Source organism: Populus trichocarpa, chromosome 1 (assembly GCF_000002775.5).
Source record: "Populus trichocarpa isolate Nisqually-1 chromosome 1, P.trichocarpa_v4.1, whole genome shotgun sequence".
Lineage (NCBI taxonomy): Eukaryota > Viridiplantae > Streptophyta > Magnoliopsida > Malpighiales > Salicaceae > Populus > Populus trichocarpa.
In genome coordinates, this window is record NC_037285.2 from 34558102 (window position 1) to 34578669 (window position 20568).

A 20568-nucleotide genomic window follows, 5' to 3' on the forward strand; every position below is an offset into this window, starting at 1 on the left:
ATAGAAAACTTCAATTTCATCCTGCAAGTTTTAAAATATACATATTTGACCTTATTATTTCTGGTTTTTACATCTTGGTCTGAAATTTCATTTTTATTGTGTTTATATTCTTGAATGTCGAGAGAAAAGAGAGAATCGTCTAAAAAATGAGTGGATAAATAAAGTATTTTACCTGTCATATTTTGACCACAAAAAAATAAAACATGGTATCAATGAGTTTTTTTTAAAGAGGGAAGTTCAATGAAGAAACAAGCCAAAAAACTAAAACGAGTTCGGTTTGATTTTGGATTTTTGAGTTGATTAAAGGGTTTTTGAAGGTTTAAAATGTTTTTGAAGTATTTTTAAGTGAAAATAAATTAAAATTTTGTTTTTTTTGTCCAAAAACTTGGACCTCGATCTTTCGATCACTAGAAGTGATAAAAAAAAAAAGCTTAAGTAAATGAAATGTCATCTATTAAAATAAAATAAAATGACTATAGCAAACAACACATTGTCCACTTTTTTTAAAAAAAAAACTATAACATATGCAAGGACCTAAGTTTTTTTCATTTTTGTCCAAGCACACGAGCTAACCTCTCTCATTAAATTTCATTAATTATTTTTTAAATTTTAATTTTTAATTAATATCATCTCTCTTATTTTTTTTAAATTATTTAGTTTATTTTTTAAAATAGTTATTAATCTTTTTGAATTGTTTCTATAATTTAATAATACTTTAAATATATTATTGCATTTTATTATTAAATTTGTTTTCTCTTAAATTTTAGATAAATAAGTTGTATTTGTATGACATATATATAAAATTAAGATCATTTCTACATAGTGATCAAAACTAATCTCTAAAATAAAATAAAAATGTATAAAATAAAAAAAATAGTCAAAGTAAAATATTTGCATATGTATCTATCATTTTCTTCTTCGAAGAAAAATCAACTTCTTGCTTTAATATTTAATTAACATTAACAACTCTTTTTTTAATTTATTAATTCATATATTTTTCATTTCATTTAATTAAGCATACATGTCATTTTTATTTTCTTGATTAAAAAAATCATGATGAAAAAAATCCAAATATGATGCCAACAATTTTTTTTATTTTAGAAATTAACGTGAAATACTAGCCACAACACAACATAGATGCACCAACTAGTTACAAAAAAAACTAATCTCCTAGCAAGGTTAGTACACCAAGAGAAAACACAATATAGATTGGAACAGTATAATTATTATTTTAACCTTCTCAACAAAAAAACATTGAATTACCCTTAAAAACATCTACTAGGGGTGATATGATCTTTTTATCTTTTTAATTTTTCAGCACAATAAAATAACTAAATTACCCTTAAAAATAAAAAAATATTTAACTGGTGTCAAGGGTTTATACGCATTTTCATCCACGTTGACTTAGGAGAAATTTGTTCATTTAATAAATATAAATATCATTTAAAAAAATGGTTAACGCGTGCTTTGCACATATCAATACATGGGTTGTTCCCGCATTCTTTGGGCTTCTAGAGTGATGTTCAAATCATCTTGACGACCCTTTCATCCTTGAACGACGTGTGTGACCAATGAATTTTGGTTTAACATCGACAACCATTTTCTTTTTCTTTTTTATTTTCTCTCTCCTCCTCGATTCTCATACTTGACCCTTTTAATTTTTAAAGCAACCCTTCAATTTATTTTTCTTTAAGATTTGGTTCATGTTCTTTTGATTACTAATTGTTTTATTTGAAATAATTTATAGAATTTGATATTTTTCAATTTCATCCTTTAATTTTTTTTATTTATCACATTTAGTCCCCGTTCTTTTTATTACTATTTTTTATTTGAGATAATTTTTAAAATTCAGTTTTTATACAATTTCATCATCCTTCAATTTTTTCATATCAGATTTGATTCTCATTCTTTTAATTGCTATTTTTTTAGTTTGACAAATTTCTAAAATTGATATTTTTTTCAATTTCATCATTCAACATTAAATTAGTTGGGAATTGAGCTTTTTAATTGAGCCAGAATCTAGGATTTTAGAGTTGCGAGTTTGGAAGACAAATCCAGGTTTAGAAGATTTTATCTGGGTTTGCTTAGTTTTTTTGTTCTTTTTTAAACTTATGTTTTCTGAATTTCATCATTCGACATTTATTTAATTAGAGGTTGAGTTTTTTGTTTGTTTTTTATAGGATTTTCATTGATTTTAAAAATGACCTAGATTATCTCGGATCTTTTTATTTATTGTTCTTTGTTAAATTAAGATTTTTTTAAAAGAAATTTTGTTTTCGAGTTAAATTAGATTAATTGATTGATATAAGCATATAATGCTCACTTTATGATATTTTATTTGATTTGCTTTCCGGGTTGTTACTTTTACATTGCGTGTGACCTCTTTCGGTGTCGTCTTGTTGAGTTTCACAATGACGTTGAAACTATCTTAGTGAGCTTTTTTTGGTGGTCAAATGGTATCCATAGCAGAATAATGATGAGTCTATAACAAACTTTTCTTTTTCTCCTCCCAAATATTATATTTGCAACTTATTTTTATAGCTAATTATTGTGATTTGTTTTCATTTTATTTGCTATCAATGCTATTTTTTTTTATCATATTATTAAATTAATTAAATTTATTTATTCTAGTCAAGTTAATAATTCATATCTTAAATTTTTCTTTCTTTTTTAAAAACATTAACGTCGACCAGACACGGTTTTTTGGTTGTCAATTTTTTTTAATTTATTTATTATCATTAGATATATATATATATATATATATATATATATATAATTTAAATTAATCAAATCTATTAAATTCAATTAAGTTAATAACTCGAATCTTAAACTTTTTATTGGTTTTTTAGAAACAATTGCCTCACCTTGTAATATTTTTTTACATTGAAAAAAATTCCGAACTGTCCTGCACGGGCCAGGCTGTACAAAGTACAAACACATACACTTTGAGATGGAAGGAGAAAGAAACACCAAAATCGGACATATGCTTCTGCCTAGTAGAACGATGGCATTAACAAGAACAACCTGTATTATGCTTTTGCCTAATACCTAAACTAGTCACTCTTGTCTGATATTTTTTTTGTTCCGCCTTTGCCTTCGAAAGCTCTGCATCCTTTACAAACATAGCCAGCCACCTTGCAATCACCCTTCAATTCCCAATCGCACTCAATCCCATGATTCCCTTTAAATTCCTTTAGTGATCTTCCTCAATTCATTTTACAAGGAAAGTGATTTATGGTCATTTTTTTTGCCTTTTTATCTCTTATTTCACTGCACCTACTCTACCTTTTGTTGTTGAGTGAAGAAAGCAAAGAGGATAAAGTCTAAATAAAGAAAATGGAAGGGAGAAACGTTAGCAAATGGGAACAAGACAAACCCAGTGACTTGGCGGACCACATTCTCCTCCACCACGCTTTTCTTTCTTTGATACTCCCCGACAAAATGGACAAGTGCTCTTGTCTTTTACCTTGACTGCTGACCACAACAATCTTTCACAAAGATTAGCTCCCCCTGGTGGTTTCTTTGTAAACAGCCACATTTATGTGTGAACATTCCCATCCCTGGGCGTGGCCACTTACAGGATATGCCGTGCAGGTGAGTTTCTTTGAACTCTTCCTTGAAGGTAATTATGGTATGAGATGATTTCCTTACAATCTTGATTCCGTGAAGTCTTTACTAAACTCATCGACTCATCTCTTGGGTTGCAACTTGAGTTATTGAATTTGCAGTGAAGGTGTTCGATGAAATGCTTAAGAGATGATTGGTAAAGGGCACATTAAATTGATAAAGTGAGAATGAGGAAGAGAAGCCCGAAAGTTTGCAGTTCTCAACACGTAGATAGACTCAGTAATTTGCCGAACCATATTATCCACCACATCCTCTCCTTCCTCGATGCCAAGTATGCGGTCCAAACCTCTGTGCTTGCTAAGGGATGGAGAAATCTTTGGACTAGTGTTCATGTGCTTCACTTGAACAGCAATTCCTTCCGTAGATTGGGACGTTTTAAGAAATTTGTGGTTGCTGTTTTGAATAAACTCAATCATAACTCTACTGCTGGCACATTTCTCTTCACTTACCGAGGGAGAATAGATGATTATCTCAAGAAAAGGGTTATCTATTTTGCCAGTTTCCATGGCGTTGGTCATCTTGTTCTTGATTTGGGCTGCAAACGACCTCCTGTCTCGCAAGCACTTCTCAATTGCCAAACCTTTAAAACCATAAAACTCAAGAATGCTACTTTCACTACATCATTTGGTTTCTCTAAACTCACCACTTTGCATCTTAAACATTGTTTGTTTTCTCTCGTTAGCAATTGCTTTGATTTTTCAGACTGTCTTCCCAATTTGAGCAGCTTATCCCTGCTTGGTTGTGATTTTACTAGATTCAAGGTTCTTAAAATATCAGGACCCCAATTGCTCAATGTAACAATAAGATCGATGTGGTACTCTTATGGTGGTCTCTCCAAGGGTTGTAAGGTGGAAATCTCTGCGCCAAAACTTACATTTTTTAGCTACAAAGAATCTCACGTGGTCGATTTCTCAGTAATTAACCTCCCTTCTCTACAACATGCCGATGTTGATGTTTTCCTTTCGTATGAAGAGGAAAACAAGGACATTCAATGTTTGCTTAAATTCTTCCAAGGCCTCTATAATGTGCAATCTGCCACACTATCTTATTCTACTATTCAGGTATGCCAGGATGACTATCATTATGCTGTGTGAGCGCCTCTTTCATTTGTGGTTTCAAATCCTCATTTTGACTTGTTTTATATTTGATATATCCACACTGGAATTATTATTTTTTTCTAACTAATGTAAGAAATTCTTGCTTCGGTGGCATCATGCTCAAAGAAGTTAAATGGAATGTGAAGTGGAATTTTTTGTAGCATCTAGTAAAATCACTAGTTGTATGCTCTTAATTTGCTAAAAGTACATTCTAAGAGCAAGCTTTTAGACTTTCTTGCTACTTTGACTATGCAATGTTCTTGTCTCCCCATCTGTTTACATATTTAATTGATCCGTATTTCAATGGGATGTCAAATGACAAACATGTGTACTTGTAGAAAAAGGTGTTGCATCTCTCCCACTTTGGCAAATGGTTTATAATTGAAAATGTCTCCCTGTAGTTGTGTAATGAGATGGTAATTTGTCCATATAACATTGTATTTCGATGTCTCATATATTTAGGCCTTAAATGGAGTGCCTGGACTAGAGCATCAACAAAGTCCTTTCAGTACATTGTCTCTGAAACTAACACATCCCAGTGACTGCTCCTTTCCAATACCAGTAAAAGTGGCGAAGTACTTGTGTAATGGCTCCCCCACTCCAGATACTATTCTTGTCAAGTAGCCAAAGGTACTTACTTTTTGGGATTCTGTTATATTCTATTGTTAAAAATATGAATTTATAGTCCTTAGAATTTGGTTTTATACTTTTTGGGGAAATATAATTCCATGTATCATGACTCGTGAGTTGAAAGTAGTTTGCTCTTACAAGGACTTTTGAGGTGTTGTTTGGTCATGCTTGTTTTTGTTTTTTTATTAGATATGATCAGCTTTGGCTATTCTTTCCATACTTAGAGTCTGATTAGGACTATAATAGAGATTGTTTTTTAAATGTTTTCTGTTTGGAAATATATTAAAATAATATTTATAAAAAAAAATTATTTTTAATATCTGTATATCAAAACGATTCAAAAACATAAAAAAATATTAATTTAAAGCTAAAAAAATTCAAAAAATTTTAAAAACACAACTAAACCGCAATTTGAAACATAGTCCTGCATATTCTTTCCATGACTTTCAAGAAGCTAGTTTCTTGTTAATGTGTTATGATGATTGTACCACCTCCATCACGGAGGAGTTCGTTGCTTCTTATGTTGAGGGAACCTTCTGATCCGCGGCATGCATTTCTATTACTAGTGATCTTACATTTATGGATTGCTTCACATGAGCATTTGAAAGGAAGGTCTATACGTCTTGTGTGCTGAAAACAAATCTTCTCTACTTTTATTTTTGTTTCACTTTGGTACAAATGCCATTTGTATGGGATAATTAAATATGTTAATTATAATTACTTGGCCCAAAACATTCACAAGACTAATTACAAAAAAAGAATCTACTATATATATGCAAAGCTGGAGTCTCAGGAAGTAAATCTCAGACAAGTTATTAATCTGCAATTGCTTTGAATATAAGGTCTCTTTTTTTTTAATCATTTTAGATATTGACCCGTTAAATCTGGATGATTTAATGGGTCACCCCATAACTATGTTGAGTTGACCAAACCCATGTGATATTCGATTAATTTAATTTTAAAGATTTTTTTTTAATTTTTATCCATAAAAATATTTTTTTATTATTTTTTTTAATCTTTCTCAAAATAATATTATTTTATGATAGAACTAGGTGGAGGTTATATATATCACATAAAACAATTATATTTTCTTTTAAATCACAAAATATCTTCAAATATCACTATACAATATAGCATTTTTTCCAGATTATATAAACTGCAGTGAGAAATTATTAGCTATTAAATTTCTTAATCATTGAGGCTTTCTTCCTAAATGCAAGTCCAACCGGAAAAACATTTCAAAATTATTATTTTTTGGTGTTTTGTTTCATTTGTTTTGTTATTATAAAAAATAATTTGTGAACCATGCATATTAGGTCTGTAAAATTTTTAATTAACATTATTGTTATTATCTAAAATCTCATTTGACTATTTTATTCATAATTAAGAAGTTTGTTTTTTCTTACATTTCATTTTATTGGATTTGATCCCAATGCAAAAGGTTATGTATTTCTCTTTATATTTTTTTAATTTTTTAATAATTCACACATATATGAGATGAGATGCGCACCACTGAAAAATCATGAAAGCATTTTAAAAGTAAAAATCAATTTTAGATAATATCCCAAATAATTAAATAGTTAAACAAATATATAAGGGAAAAAAAAACTAAAATCTAAAAAAATGAAATTTAGGCTAGCCTAACCAAGGCCCAGGAGCTCTCGTATGACCCATGGGCAAAATTATACACACACACACACAATAAATAACACCACTAGATTTGGGGGTTCACACAATGTCATGGGTTGAAGTATTTTTTTTATTGGTTAAAAAAAATATCTAGACGATACAAGAGTGTTTTAATAAAGTAAAAAACACGTAACTCGAGACATACATCTAATTAAGTAAAAAAAAAACAAGTATAATCTAATTAGATAATAAAAGAAAAGATAACAAGAATTAATGGACTAATTTTTTTAAAAAAAAATGGAGACCTGTAAAAAAAATATCATCGAAATGAAAAAAGCGACAAAACAAAGATTTCAACCAATAAAAAAAGAAAAAAAAACCTGACATAAGATAATCTAACAGAGCATGTCAAATATGCAAGCTAGGTCATGAGACCGAGATAAAGCTAACAAAAAAAAAGACAATCCAATTCTAAACAAATCAAATGTAAAGAAATGAAATTGAAAAGAAAAGAAAAATCAATTAAAAGAAAACTAAAAATACAACCAACAAATCGGCCAAGCCAACCAAACTCTACGACCCAAATCATGCAAATGAGATAATCTAATAGAAAACAAATCATAAAAGATTACGAAGCTCAATTCCAAAACAAGCCAATATCGAAGAATGAAACATAATAAATATTAAATCTAAAAACAAAAGAATTCTAAAAAAAAAATATTATCAAAGTCAACCCGGACTAGCTCACTAATAGTCTAAGTGATGGGATCAGGATAAACAAATAGAAAGGAAAATGAAAAAAATCACAAAGCTCAATATCAAAAAACTGGACTCTTGAAGGATGAAATGAAAAGGAAAATTAATTACAATCAATCTAATATATAAAGATAAAATCGAAAAAAAAATATTAATTTAAAAATTTACCAAAGTAAATTAAAAAAAGAATGACAAATAAAAATAATCGAGATAACCTAGGTTATTTTTAAAATTAATGACTATAGAAATAAAATAAATAAAAATAACGGAACCTATTCTCCAATTGAATAAACAAGGAAGTCTGAAATTAAAAATATAAGCTTAAAAAAAAAGAAAGAAAAAAAAATAAGCAAACTCGGGCAATCCTCCTAAACCTGGGTTAATTTCTAAAATTCACAACCCCTAAAATACTAAACTCATGCTCAATTAAGAAGCTCAATCAATTTAGTATTGAATGATGAAATAAAAAAAATTAATTTAAAAAATAGCAAAGTGAAAAAAAATAGCAATCAAAATAATGATGATCAAATTTGATAGGACAAAAATATCAGGGATGATGAAATTGTAAAAAAAAATCAATTTAAAAAATTATTTCAAATAAAATAAATAGTAATAAAAAAATGATTACCAAATTTGAAAGATGAAAAAATTTAAAAGGTGATGAAATTGAAAAATAATTTCAAATTTATAAATTACTCCAAATAAAATAAATAGTAATAAAAAAAATGTAAATCAAATCTAAAGAAATAACAAATTGAGATTTTGAAGAGATAGACGTGAAAATCAAGTAAGAGATGGAGAAAAAAAAGAAAAAAAAAACAAAAGAAAAGGCCACTAATGCCAAACTAGATAACCTTTAGCCACTTTGATTGCTTCATCACAGACACCAAGATGATTCCAACGTCATTATAAAAAGCAATGTTTAGTCACCGAACAACTCTACACGCACCACGAGCTGAGACGTGCAACACACATGTTAATAGTTTTTTTTAATAATATTTTAAAATCTTAAATTGCAAAATTGCCCCTAAACAAACCTAACAATAACAATAAAAAATACCATGTGAAAATACAAAATTATCCTTGAAAGTAAAACAATAGACAACTTTGTTGTTTTTAGAAAAAATAAATAGTTATTTTATTATTTCAATCCACGATAAAGAACTGTTTGTTTTGTGGTGTAAAAAATACTTTTAAAAAAATTTGAATTTTTTTATATTTTTATATCATTTTGATATGTTCATGTCAGAAAATAATTTTTTAAAATTAAAAAATATATTATTTTAATATATTTTCAAATAAAAAACATTTTAAAAAATAATCACAATTACATCACTATTATTTTACTACATCATTCCTTTCTAGTAAAGGCTGAGCTCCGAGAGGAGCCACCACCAATATATATATATATTCTCCTACATAACTGATCTTTACCAATAGAAAGAAGGTAAAATTATATCCTTTTAAATTGGGTACAATTTGGTTTTTATAACCTGTGATAACCTCTAATTTTTCATATTCTACGGATGAGGATTAAAAAAATAATAATAAATAAACTTATGTATGAAAATAATTATTAATATTTTTAACAGGGAGAACAATTAGCCTAGCTCAATATTACACTTGTAGTAGATTATTAATCCCCGCTTGGGGTGTTACGTGACCTTAATAATATAGTAATATTTTGCATGCATATGATGTAATTTCTCATATTATTATTATTATTCCTTATCATCTTTGTCATGGAAAGATATTTCATATCCTCTTCCCCATTGTATAAAATGTATGATCCAAAAATATCACTAATGAGATCAATACTCCTGATAAGATGTACTTATTGACCGTTTATAGGATTCTAAATCTTATAATTTCTAATTAATTAAAACAGAAGGTTTCTAATTAATTTTAAAATTTGTAGAAAAGGACTTCAAAGGATACAGATTGGCAAGCTGATCAGGCCAAACATCTCTACCAAAACCTATATATAGCACATGGTCCAACATTCTTTTTCATCAATTTAAAAGTGGAAATTCACAATGGTAGAAGGTTTTGTTTAAAAAATGTCGAGACGATATATGACAGAAGGTTCTGATTTCCACAAGTTACAGAGAAGATCGTGTTGTCTCTTGCATGCATGTAATGCAAAGATCATCACAAGACTGGTACAAGAGCTTCTCAGGTCAATAGTGAGTACAAGATAGCCATGTATAGCATCAACATCGATAATGATACACACACGCAGAGCAAACTCTCTGTTCCTAAACAACACATTCGTCCTGCCAGATGATGTGTTTGTTGCTGCCATTAGTGTACTGAACCACATCAGGTTTAGCTTATAATAAACAAAACAGGAGTATTATAGCCTTCACAAAAGCTAACACCCTCCAAATATGGTAGAGATATAGATATCTCCACATTCCCTAATCATCGAAATTTAGAATTGAAGAAACTAAAACCTCATAATTCAAATTGCCAGATGCAATCTAAACAAACTTCTAGTCACACCATATTATTTGATAGCAAGAAAAGCATACCACAATAATCTAGAAATGTTGTTCAAAGCTTTATGACGAGCATATCCTTCAATCAAATATAATGATAAGAAGTTTATAGAAAGCAACCACCATTATTTTCTCTACTGAAGGCAAGTGGAAAGAGAATACAATTCACAACAAGCATATATAATGCTTCCATACCATGATTGACAATACAGGTATGCACTTCTTGTAATTTGCAGCGTCTCCCAACTTCGATGGTGAATCATCAACCATGTTTCTTCAAATGGACCAGATGGTCCATTACATCCAGATGCTCTTCCACTCTTCCTGCTGAGACAGGAACCACTTGATGACATTTTATTTAATAGGCACTCAAGTTGGACGATAATTTCATTAATACTCCTGCCTTTTTTCCCCTTCTTATTCCACATCTTTTCCAACCATTTTTTTTTTTTTCACTTCTATTTTTGTCCACCCTACCTAAAACAGCTGAGCTTGCTGAAGAATCCAAGCTAAAGTCAGTCAAATTCAACAGCCAAGCACAGACTGCAAAATTAGGCAGCAACTAGAGTCTGTCAAAATGCATTGATATTACAGCCAGGCAACAGAGCACGTGGTTGACACACCTTATTTGTAATATTATTGATGCACCCGAAGCATGCAAGGAGCTCAAAGACGTGCATTTGTGATATCTTCTCTATTCACTGTAAAGGCAAAAATGATACCTCATCTCCTGGTGAGAAATTGTGTGCCCAGAAGAGGAAGCACCACTTACTTCTGGCTTCTCTGGACAATTAAACAGATGCTTCAAACAATCCAAACATAGAAAGTCTAGACAAAAGGTCTCCTCATAATCACAACCCTTAATGCAACATCCACAATGTATACAACGAGCTATACACACAGTGCAAGCTCTGCATAGCTGATTAGCTTGATCTTTCCCTTGGCAACTCTCCGATGGGCAATCATAAACTAGTTTCAGTTGCTGGCATTTGGGGCACATCTCAATATCAATTGTGCGTTCGTCATCACAAGAAGGATACAACTGTCCAACACGATGAAACTGTGGGTTTTTTGCTCTTGGATGCATATGGTCCATGCCAAGCAAGGACTTCAACTCTTCAAAATGATGTTCTTTTACACCAAAGAGCCCACCAATTCTTATGTGCTTTATTCTCAGGGTGCCTGCTGACTTGAGGACCCTTAAATTACACAAGATGCCGTCGATGGTGAGTCTCACACATCCTGGCACACAAAGCTGCATGAATGTATAAATTTGTCATCATATTACAATGGAAAGAAAAAAGAATCATAGAGAAATATCAGCTATAGTAAATTACAATGAACTTCCAAGACCTTAGGGTACTGTTAATATGAGCACAACCCGCATAGAAGTCAGTAACAATAGCAAGCTGAACATGTTATTTATTCCACTGCTAATTTCAACAAACAAACCATCACAAATTCTGAAGCCAATATGTTTAGTGTTGGAGCAAGTCTACAAATATAGTAGCAGGTTCACGAAAAAGGTAATGGTAGGACAGGTTTGTTATAGGATGTAAGCTTAGGAAGCGTCACAGACATAATTGTTGTAAAGTTGGTAATTCTCCGAAGAGATGTAAAGGCATAAAAGCTTTATATCTCATCTATACAGAATTGTTTTAGGAGCAAAGCTAATGCTTCACATAATTATTACAGAACAATTTAAGAAACTTCTCTCTAGAAGCTAACGGTTAAAAAAATAATTAAATGACCAACCAAGAAAGCAACTGAATAGTTGACAGAGAAGCTTGATACTTTGGACACGATATATGCTAGATAAGCACAAATTCATAATTTACTGAGACAGCACAGTGTCCCAATCCCTTGTCTGTCAATACTTCCATAACACAATAGTTCTACACTTCTAACAGAATAAATATGCATGTAGTGGTTTGGATGGCCCCAAAAAAGCTTTGAAAACTTCTAATAATACCCTAAGTTTTTTTTAATGAAACTGTCTGATTTTGATTAAGTTTCTAAAGTAATCTCATGGAATGGCACCCCCAAACTTTAAGGTTCCCAGTACACCCCCTCCCCTTCTTTGCACCTTATGAAGTCTGGAGTCATCCCAGGTTAAACTCGTCTTCACCTCTTTTGTGCAGAGGGATGAATCCCAAATAGAAGATTAAAACTTCAAAGTTCAAATGCACAGCACAATAAATCTTTTCTTCCAAACTGTCCATAGATAGTGTGTGTGCTAATTCCTTCATCGGTGTTTTAAAAAACTTAGCATAATCCAACTTAACATCTATCAAATAAATAGAATGTTTATTTAGAAAGGGACAATGTTGCTTCATTGTAATTTAGATGGCACACTGCAGCTACCAAAACAAATAGAATGACACCGCCAATTCCAATCCTAGAAGTCTTTATTTTTATTCACGTGAATGATTATAATAATTAATGTCAAAATATTATCACTTCTTGTTCAGATTAAACACCATCTATGATTACAAATGCAGAACATATATGACTTGGTCAATATGCACACCATATACAAGCGCACAGTGAGACAAAATTCATTTCCCTTGGCACAGAGAACAAAAGAGGCACACATGAAGACTAGAGAGCTGTTGTTTGCAAAAAAAAAAAAAAAAAAACACCTCAATGTACAATGTATGAAGAACAAAATAGAAACTGACAGACGGTATGCTCATGCTATATCTAACAACCCTGGACGACATGAAAGCATCACAAAAGGACAAGTTTTCATCAACGAGAGCCATAGAAGTGTACAAAAGTGCATGTTAAAATAGCTGACGATATATATTGATCCAAGAACAGAGTTACACAGTGATACTGACCTTTGTTAAACTTGGATTGCTTTCAAGCACCTGCATCAACCCAGTATCAGTGATTCTTATGCACCCCACTAGACTCAAGCATTGCAGAGTACCTTGAGCCCTACTAGTGAACTTGACAAGAGCTTCATCAGTGATTTTCTCGCTTAAAGGTTGATCTATATGAATTCTCCTCCACAGCAGAGGATCGCCTCTAACCGCATCACGCAAAGATCTGCATACCCTTTCAGCCATAAGGAGGTCTTTCACCCCTAGATAACCAAGAGCAAAAATCAAAGCATCATGTGGTTCACCTCCCAATTCTTTCCCTTTCTCACAATCAACCCAATTGTGGACTTTGGTTTCCGAAGAAAAACCATCAGCACTCACCCTACAGTCAACCCCATATCCACTAAAACTATGATCTGGAGTCGACACCTCATCATTGATATTCAAGTTGCCCTTTTGTGGCTGCAACCTCCAAGCACCATTAAAAAACAAATCGACATCCACAAAAAAGCCATCATCAACCATACTTTTTTCGTCTCCTTTGACCCCAAGTTTAGCAAATGAAGACCCAAAATCCCCATCAAAATCTTGAAATAAAGCAGTGAGTCTTGAGAACTTGATATCCATGCCAGAAGGGCTATCAACAATATCATCAGAACCCACTCTAGCATCATTCCCCTCTGGTTCACTTTTTTTCATTCCGTGATAATGGTTTCTCTCCATATTCATTAAATAAAAAAAACTAGGGAATGAATGAAAAACTCAAATCCAAAAGGATCGAAACAAAATAAATCAAGAGAAAACCCCAGATAAAAAATCAATCTTCTTTGCACATAAGAAGGGTTAGAATAAAACTGTATCTATGGGAGATAGGTAACAGCGGAAGGAGGGTTGTTTACAGTGAGGGGTAGAGGGCAGAGCAAAGATTCTCACGTTATATTGTTTCGCAAGGAGAAATCTAAAAAGGGTTTGACCTAATCTGTATTTATGAAGCCTAATAAGAATATATATATATATATATATATATATATATAAAGGAGAGAGAAAGAAATAGTGAGAAAGGAAGGAAGTTCTTTTCCGGACTGTGAGACAATAACGACTTTGCCCTTACTTGGTCTCTATTGGTATGCCATCATGTCATTCACTCAACCTGCTGTTGTATTAGTCTTTACCCATATTGCCACTAATCCTATAAATTTCAGAAATTAACAATTATATAAACCTTAAATGACTAATTATATTAATAATTATAGAACTCGAATCTGATATTATAAAGAAAATAAACCTCTTAATCTCAAGCTCTTACTACTCAACTACTTACTAGATGATTCTCAATCTTATTATTATTATTAGCAATAGAATTTAATATTTTTTTATTTTTTTTCAAAAAAACAAAGACGATAGAAAAATTAAACAAACTAATATCACAAAACAAAAGATATCATCAGATCTAAATATTCAATTTAGGATTATTAAAAGAAAAGTATTGAAAAAAAAAAAAACAAATAAGAAGAAAAACTCAAGAGAGTACAGAAAACAAAATCCAGGAAATTATAAACAAGTTGATTTTTAGAAATAAAAATTATCAATAATTCCTATGATATTTCTGTCATTCCAATAAATTTAGTTCATTTTAAATCAGTTCATGCCTTTTCATATTTTTCTAAAACAATCCTTAAGATATATTTAAAAAACTCATTTATCTTTTCTTAGTAAATATTTTACCACAAATTTATTATGTAAAAATTTTAATTTATATTTTTTAATCTTTTTTAAATAATTAAAAATTTATTATCATTCATATAATTCAAACTCAAAAACATTAGTAGTGTCACTCATAAAATACTAATTTATTTTTGAAAAAAACAAATTATCGACAAGTTTTATACTAATCTTTTAAGACCAATAAGTTTATTTTTATATTTATCAATAAAAAAACTTCATATTTAATTGTGCTAAGTATATTACCCTCTTCATACTTAAAAAATATCAATAAATTGATTTTTTTTTCCTTTTTTAGTTTTCTTAAAAACAACTTTCATAATAATTTTTGAATATCTAATTTCTCTCAACTTTCATAATAATTTTAAATAAAAATCAATTCATGGGATGTGGAACATTACAATCTTCTCCTATTAAATGTGCAACATACTTATTGCACCATAATTATGGTTTGGGACGAAGTTTTAAAATCCGTTTGGAAACGCGGTTCAAACCATGTTCTTTTAAATTTTAAAATTTTTTTGTGTTAATTTTTTTATATTTTTAGATCGTTTTGATGTGCTGATTTCAAAAATAATTTTTAAAAAATAAAAAAATATTATTTTGATGTATTATAAGCGAAAAACATTTTAAATCGCTACCACAATCCCAAACAGAGTTCTTCTACGGGCTAGGATCTACTATTTTCAATTTTCAATGGACATGTAACTTGATCTAAGAATATCTCTTATTCATGAATAAAAAAAAACATTTATTATACACACCTAAAACTAGTTGGATTACCTCTAAATAGTTTTGATCATTCAAATATAATCAAATGTGTGTTGTTGTGGTTATTATAATTATGAGTTTTTATATCATTCCAATTATGTTTCAACAGAAATAATAATAATAATAATAATAGATCTCATATTTATTAAAAATTCTTTACCTAAATTTTGTATAATTTTTATAGCACTTTGTTCAATTTAGTATCGATGTTTAGAATTTTTTATTGATTAAAATTAAATTTGAATCTAAAAAATTTCTATTCTAGAACACAAATAACACAATTTGTTTTAAAAAAATATATCATATATATTTATTTTCTCAATACATATCGAAGTTGAGTTCCTAACTATTGTTGACTTTTAAAAAATTATTAATTACTGTTGGTTTCTGAAAGAAATATAATACATAATTTAACAATTATACTATCCTTCCTATTTAAGAAAACAATAGCTATACCATATCTAAAATTTTGTAAAATTTGAAAGGTATTGGTGCGGGTTAATCTAGTTTAAACAATACACACACATCTTATAAGAAAATATTCAATATACACTCTAAATCAAAACTTAATAAAGTGGAGCTCTAATAATAACTAACGCAGTTGAAAACAACACAATAAAAATAGAAAGCTAGAAAGATAAAATTGAAGTTGAAAATAGTTGTCACACATAATTCTAATTCGTATTTTTATTATAAAAAAATAAATATAATGTAGTTTGTCTCTCTAAAAAGTTTACAACTTCTTAAATAAGCTCAAAAACTAACCTAAGCAACTAAAAAACCTGAAAATAAAGAAAAATCAATAAAAGTCCTGAACAAATTAGGAAAAAATAAAATTACTAATCTTTTAAACTAAATAATAATAACTAAGAAAAGTCATATCTCCTAAAAAATCCCTCAACATCAGTCTCTTTGGGTTAGAGAAAACTCATCCTCGAGTTTAAACTGCTCTTTTCTCGATCGTCCAACCATTTATATACCTAACCTTTCCATTTGAAACATCATATTTGTATTGATCCTGATTAAAAAGTTACTTCCTTTAATCGTACTTCTGTAACGAGTTCTTAAAATTAGTCATGAATCTATGATCACTTTTCTTATAATCCCTCCAAGCTCCTCACCTCTGTCAACTGATAGGTTAATTTTTCAATTTATCTCTGCATATCTTTTATCACCAGTTCTTCAATTATGCAATTTATCTTTGCATATCTTCCATCACTAGTTTCTGGACATCTCTTTCTCGAGGGGGAATCTTCTCATCTCCTCTTACATGAGCGCATTATATTCTACTATATTTTTTCAGTCATGGTTATTCTAGCACACTTCAAAGCAAATAACCATCGAGAGCATTGAGTTATGGTATCAACTAACGCAAACAAAAATAACACAAGAAAGAAAACAAGCTAAAAAGATAAAATTGAAGCCGAATAAGGTTGTCACATAGAACTCTAAATCGTATTTTTATTACTAGATAAATAGGTTATATGTAGTTTGTCTCTCTGAGAAGTTTACAACTCTTAAATAAGCTAAAAAAATCAACCTAAACAAAATATAAAAAAAAAACTTGAAAATAAAGGAAGATTAATAAAAGTCCATAATAAACCAGAGAAAAAAAATAAAATTAACAATTCCTTAAACTATATAATAATAACTAAGAAAATAATATCTCCTTAAAAATTCGATTACATCACTTATGATATAAGCTTTCAATTTGATTAAATAAAAATAATTTATAATAAACTAATGTTAAAAAATAGTTGTAATCACCGGTTACAAATTTTATAGTGTTAAAGGAATATTGCGATTTCTAATTAGCGATATATATATATATATATATATATATATTGTGTGTGTAAATCTTGGTTAGAAAACCAATAATAATATTGTGAAACGATAATAAGCCGTAAATGTACCTAAAGGTGAAAAAGTAAAATAAATATATTTTGGAATAACATGATGGTCTTAAGAATTTAGTGGAATAATTATTACGATACATAGAACAATGAAACAAGAAATTCAAATTTTAGTGTATAATCATCTCTCTAGCAGTTTTACGCTATTAAGCGCAATTTTCAATTCGATCGTTGGACCGAGCTAACATTTTACAAAGAGTCTTATAACATATTGATTTATAGTAGGGTAAAATTTTAGGACAATCAGGTTTGGAAAGGTTACATGAAATATTGACAACCGAATATAAATTTAAAAGAGCTCATCAAGGGTAAAATGATCATTTGAACTTAAAAGCTGCAAAACTCAACTTCTTCTTCTTCCTTAAATTTTCAACATAACTGGAAATAAAGAAGAGAAAGAGAGAAAATAATTGTGAGAGCTAAACACTAAAAATTCTTGAGAAAAAAAGTAGAAATTAGGTAAGATTTATAAGTTAGGAAGTGTGAAACACCAACCAATCCATCAAGCAAAGATTTAAGAGGAAATTAAGTGAGGGAGAGTACAAAATTAGGGTTGTTACTCATGATAAAGAGGATGAAAATTGAAAGAGTGGAAAAAACTTTGACCAGTTAGCTTTCGAAATCCATTTTATTGCCGGGTAAGAAGTTCTACTTATTTAAACAATTTTGAATGAAAAGAAATGGATTTAAGACATAAGTTTTATATTTTTGAATAAGGGTTCTTAGAAGAAAATTTAGGGAAAATATAAAATTGATGAAATTGTGAAGAAATATGTTGTAGATGATGTAAATAATGAATGATTGAAGAAAATAATTGGGTGTTTTAGAGAGAACCAGGATCGATCATTTTGGAGAAAAACGAGGAACATGGAAATTTAATAAATGTTTGTGTAGTTTTGTGTAATTAATATGTGTTGATGTATTTATGGTGGATTGGAATGGATTTAATAAAATTATTTAGTTGTTATTAAATATTTAATGAACTTAGAATTATAAAGGAGTAGAATTTGGTGAGAGATATGACTAAGATTACAAGTTGAATTATAGAAATGTGAAATAGATGTTAATGAGCAGTTTTGAGATGAAAATTGGATTTATAAATAAAGTTTTGAGATGAAAATTGGATTTATAAATAAAAAGGAATAAGGTTTTTAGAACCGGCCATATTATGGATTTTTTTTATTAAAAATAATAGTTTTAAAAGTTTTGATTGTTGTGTGATGAGTATAGAATTGTAAGTGTGAAGAAAATGAGAATTAAAAGGATGACTTGATAAATAGAAATTAAGTTAGAACTATCCATGTTAAGTAAAGTAGATTAGGAAGTATAAATGTGAAACATGAATGTTTTAATAATTTGAAAGAGTTAATAGTTATGCAGAACTTTAGTATTGTGATTGAATGAGTGTATGTCGTAGAGAATTTGAAATATGTATAGAAAATAAAATTGACTTTTATTGTGAATAAATGACAAATGATATATTGTTCCTGCTCGTACAGGAGAGGCCGCAGGACCAACTCAACAGTAAGGGATCATTTCACGCGCTCAGATATCAGGTAAGTGTTCGACACCTTAAAACTAGAACATTATTTAATTGTGTTTGTAATTATTCTTTAAATGTATAGTAACCTTATATGATAAACAATAAATTGTTGAAGAAACTAGTTACCTTGTTAAATGAGATCAGTGCCCTGATTAATGAGTGGTTGAGAAACTAGTTACCCCGATTAATAGGACTAGTGCCTTGATTAATGGGCAGATGAAGATATCAATTCTCTGGTTAATGGAATTAATATCCTGGTTAATGGAAAGATGAAGATATCGATATCCTGGTTACTAGAACTAGTACCCTGGTTAATGGGTAATCAAAGAAATTCGTAATGTAGAAATGAAACAAATGTTGGCTTGGCAAGAGAAGATATTGCGTTCTTAAATCATGCGACTTGTATCAATTGTGAATAATTACATGTAAAAATAATAATAGTAAATATTTTGTGTATAAACTAATTATGTTGAGTATTATATAAATTTCAGGTACTTTACAGCGTCATGACAAGTAATGTATATTGCATTTGTAATTTTATGAAATCAATGTATATTTTGTTATGTAATATAATTTTATGACCAAGTAATGTATAAATCTAAATTAAAGATGGCTGATGTATCTTAATTAGTTTCTTTTGAACCCATATGACTATATTTATGTAAACTAAGTTTTAAATTCGATTTGCATTAATATGAATATGTGTTGGTTTTATGTCTTAACTAAGTTAATTGTCCCATTACTTGAAACATTTTGGAATAATAAAATAATTAATTTTCTTGAGGAAATATGGAAGACAAAGATGAAGTTTTTGTGTTGATGGTAATGTATAAATATAGAAGTCTTGAATGATAGGAATATGTTGAAATTTTATTTGCAGATTGTAAAAATTAATTAAGTTGATAATAACTTGATATTAGAAAAATATAAAGAAAACTTTGAAAAAGATTTAGTAGAATTATATATACACACATAAGGGTGGAGGCATGTTAAAGGCTTGGGTGGGCTATAGCCCAGATCAAGATTTTATCAATATTGTTTTGACTAGTTTTATGTAAAAAAAAATTTGTAATTCTTGATTGAGTTATCAAAAAATTCTAAAAATTTGTGTGGAGCCTTCTAATATGATGTTTTAGTTTGGGTTAAAATTTCAGAAGTTTTGGAGAAATTCAGAAATTTGATAAAAAAATCACAATTTGATCAGTTTTACGTTATTGGACATAATTTTCAATCCGACCATCAGATTGAGCTGAAATTTTATGAGGGATCTTAAAATATATTGAATAAAATCTGGTTAAAATTTTATGATAAACGGAGTTTGGTAGTGCTAACAAAAAAAAACCGTCAAACAAAAGCAAAATGACTTATTAAGGGTAAAATGGTTATTTGCCATTAAAAAATAAAACAAATCAGCTCTTCCTTCCTTTTATATGTTGCCGACTGGGCAGAATCAGAATAAGAAAAAGAAAGAAAAGAAAAAGCGAGAAAGAAAAGTAAGGGAAAAACATAAAAAAAAATCTAAGAAAAAAAACAAGAAAAATGAGAGAATAA

General features: G+C 29.5%; 2 protein-coding genes across 4 annotated transcripts; one reads left to right on the top strand and one right to left on the bottom strand.

Moving 5' to 3' along the window:
- The first annotated feature begins 2974 nt into the window (after positions 1–2974).
- LOC7467685 (F-box/FBD/LRR-repeat protein At5g22660) lies at positions 2975–5519 on the top strand. 3 transcript variants are annotated; one of them, XM_024599974.2, is made up of 3 exons: positions 2975–3622; positions 3729–4688; positions 5187–5519. In XM_024599974.2, exons 2-3 carry the CDS (start codon positions 3795–3797, stop codon positions 5346–5348), a joined length of 1056 nt encoding a protein of 351 aa, XP_024455742.1. In that variant the 5' UTR covers positions 2975–3622; positions 3729–3794; the 3' UTR covers positions 5349–5519. The 3 variants fall into 3 exon arrangements, with proteins under 3 accessions (XP_024455742.1, XP_024455733.1, XP_024455725.1); XM_024599965.2 differs by having other exon boundaries at positions 2975–3594; positions 3714–4688; XM_024599957.2 differs by having other exon boundaries at positions 2975–3594.
- Positions 5520–10223: 4704 nt separating this feature from the next.
- On the bottom strand, positions 10224–14076 carry LOC7467684 (F-box protein SKIP14). Its single transcript, XM_002298551.4, has 2 exons — positions 13084–14076; positions 10224–11495 (listed from the first exon to the last, which is right to left on the bottom strand). The coding sequence occupies exons 1-2, from the start codon at positions 13795–13797 to the stop codon at positions 10935–10937; spliced, it is 1275 nt and encodes a 424-aa protein (XP_002298587.2). The 5' UTR covers positions 13798–14076; the 3' UTR covers positions 10224–10934.
- Between the last annotated feature and the right edge of the window lie 6492 nt (positions 14077–20568).

What these genes read in the sequence shown, in the direction of transcription:
- LOC7467685 (XM_024599974.2), top strand. Translation starts at nt 3,795, where the DNA reads ATGAGGAAGAGAAGCCCGAAAGTTTGCAGTTCTCAACACGTAGATAGA. An exon ending in TATCTTATTCTACTATTCAG is followed by an intron (nt 4,689 to 5,186) that starts GTATGCCAGGAT and finishes TCATATATTTAG; the next exon opens with GCCTTAAATGGAGTGCCTGG.
- LOC7467684 (XM_002298551.4), bottom strand. Translation starts at nt 13,797, where the DNA reads ATGAATATGGAGAGAAACCATTATCACGGAATGAAAAAAAGTGAACCA. An exon ending in GCAATCCAAGTTTAACAAAG is followed by an intron (nt 11,496 to 13,083) that starts GTCAGTATCACT and finishes ACATTCATGCAG; the next exon opens with CTTTGTGTGCCAGGATGTGT.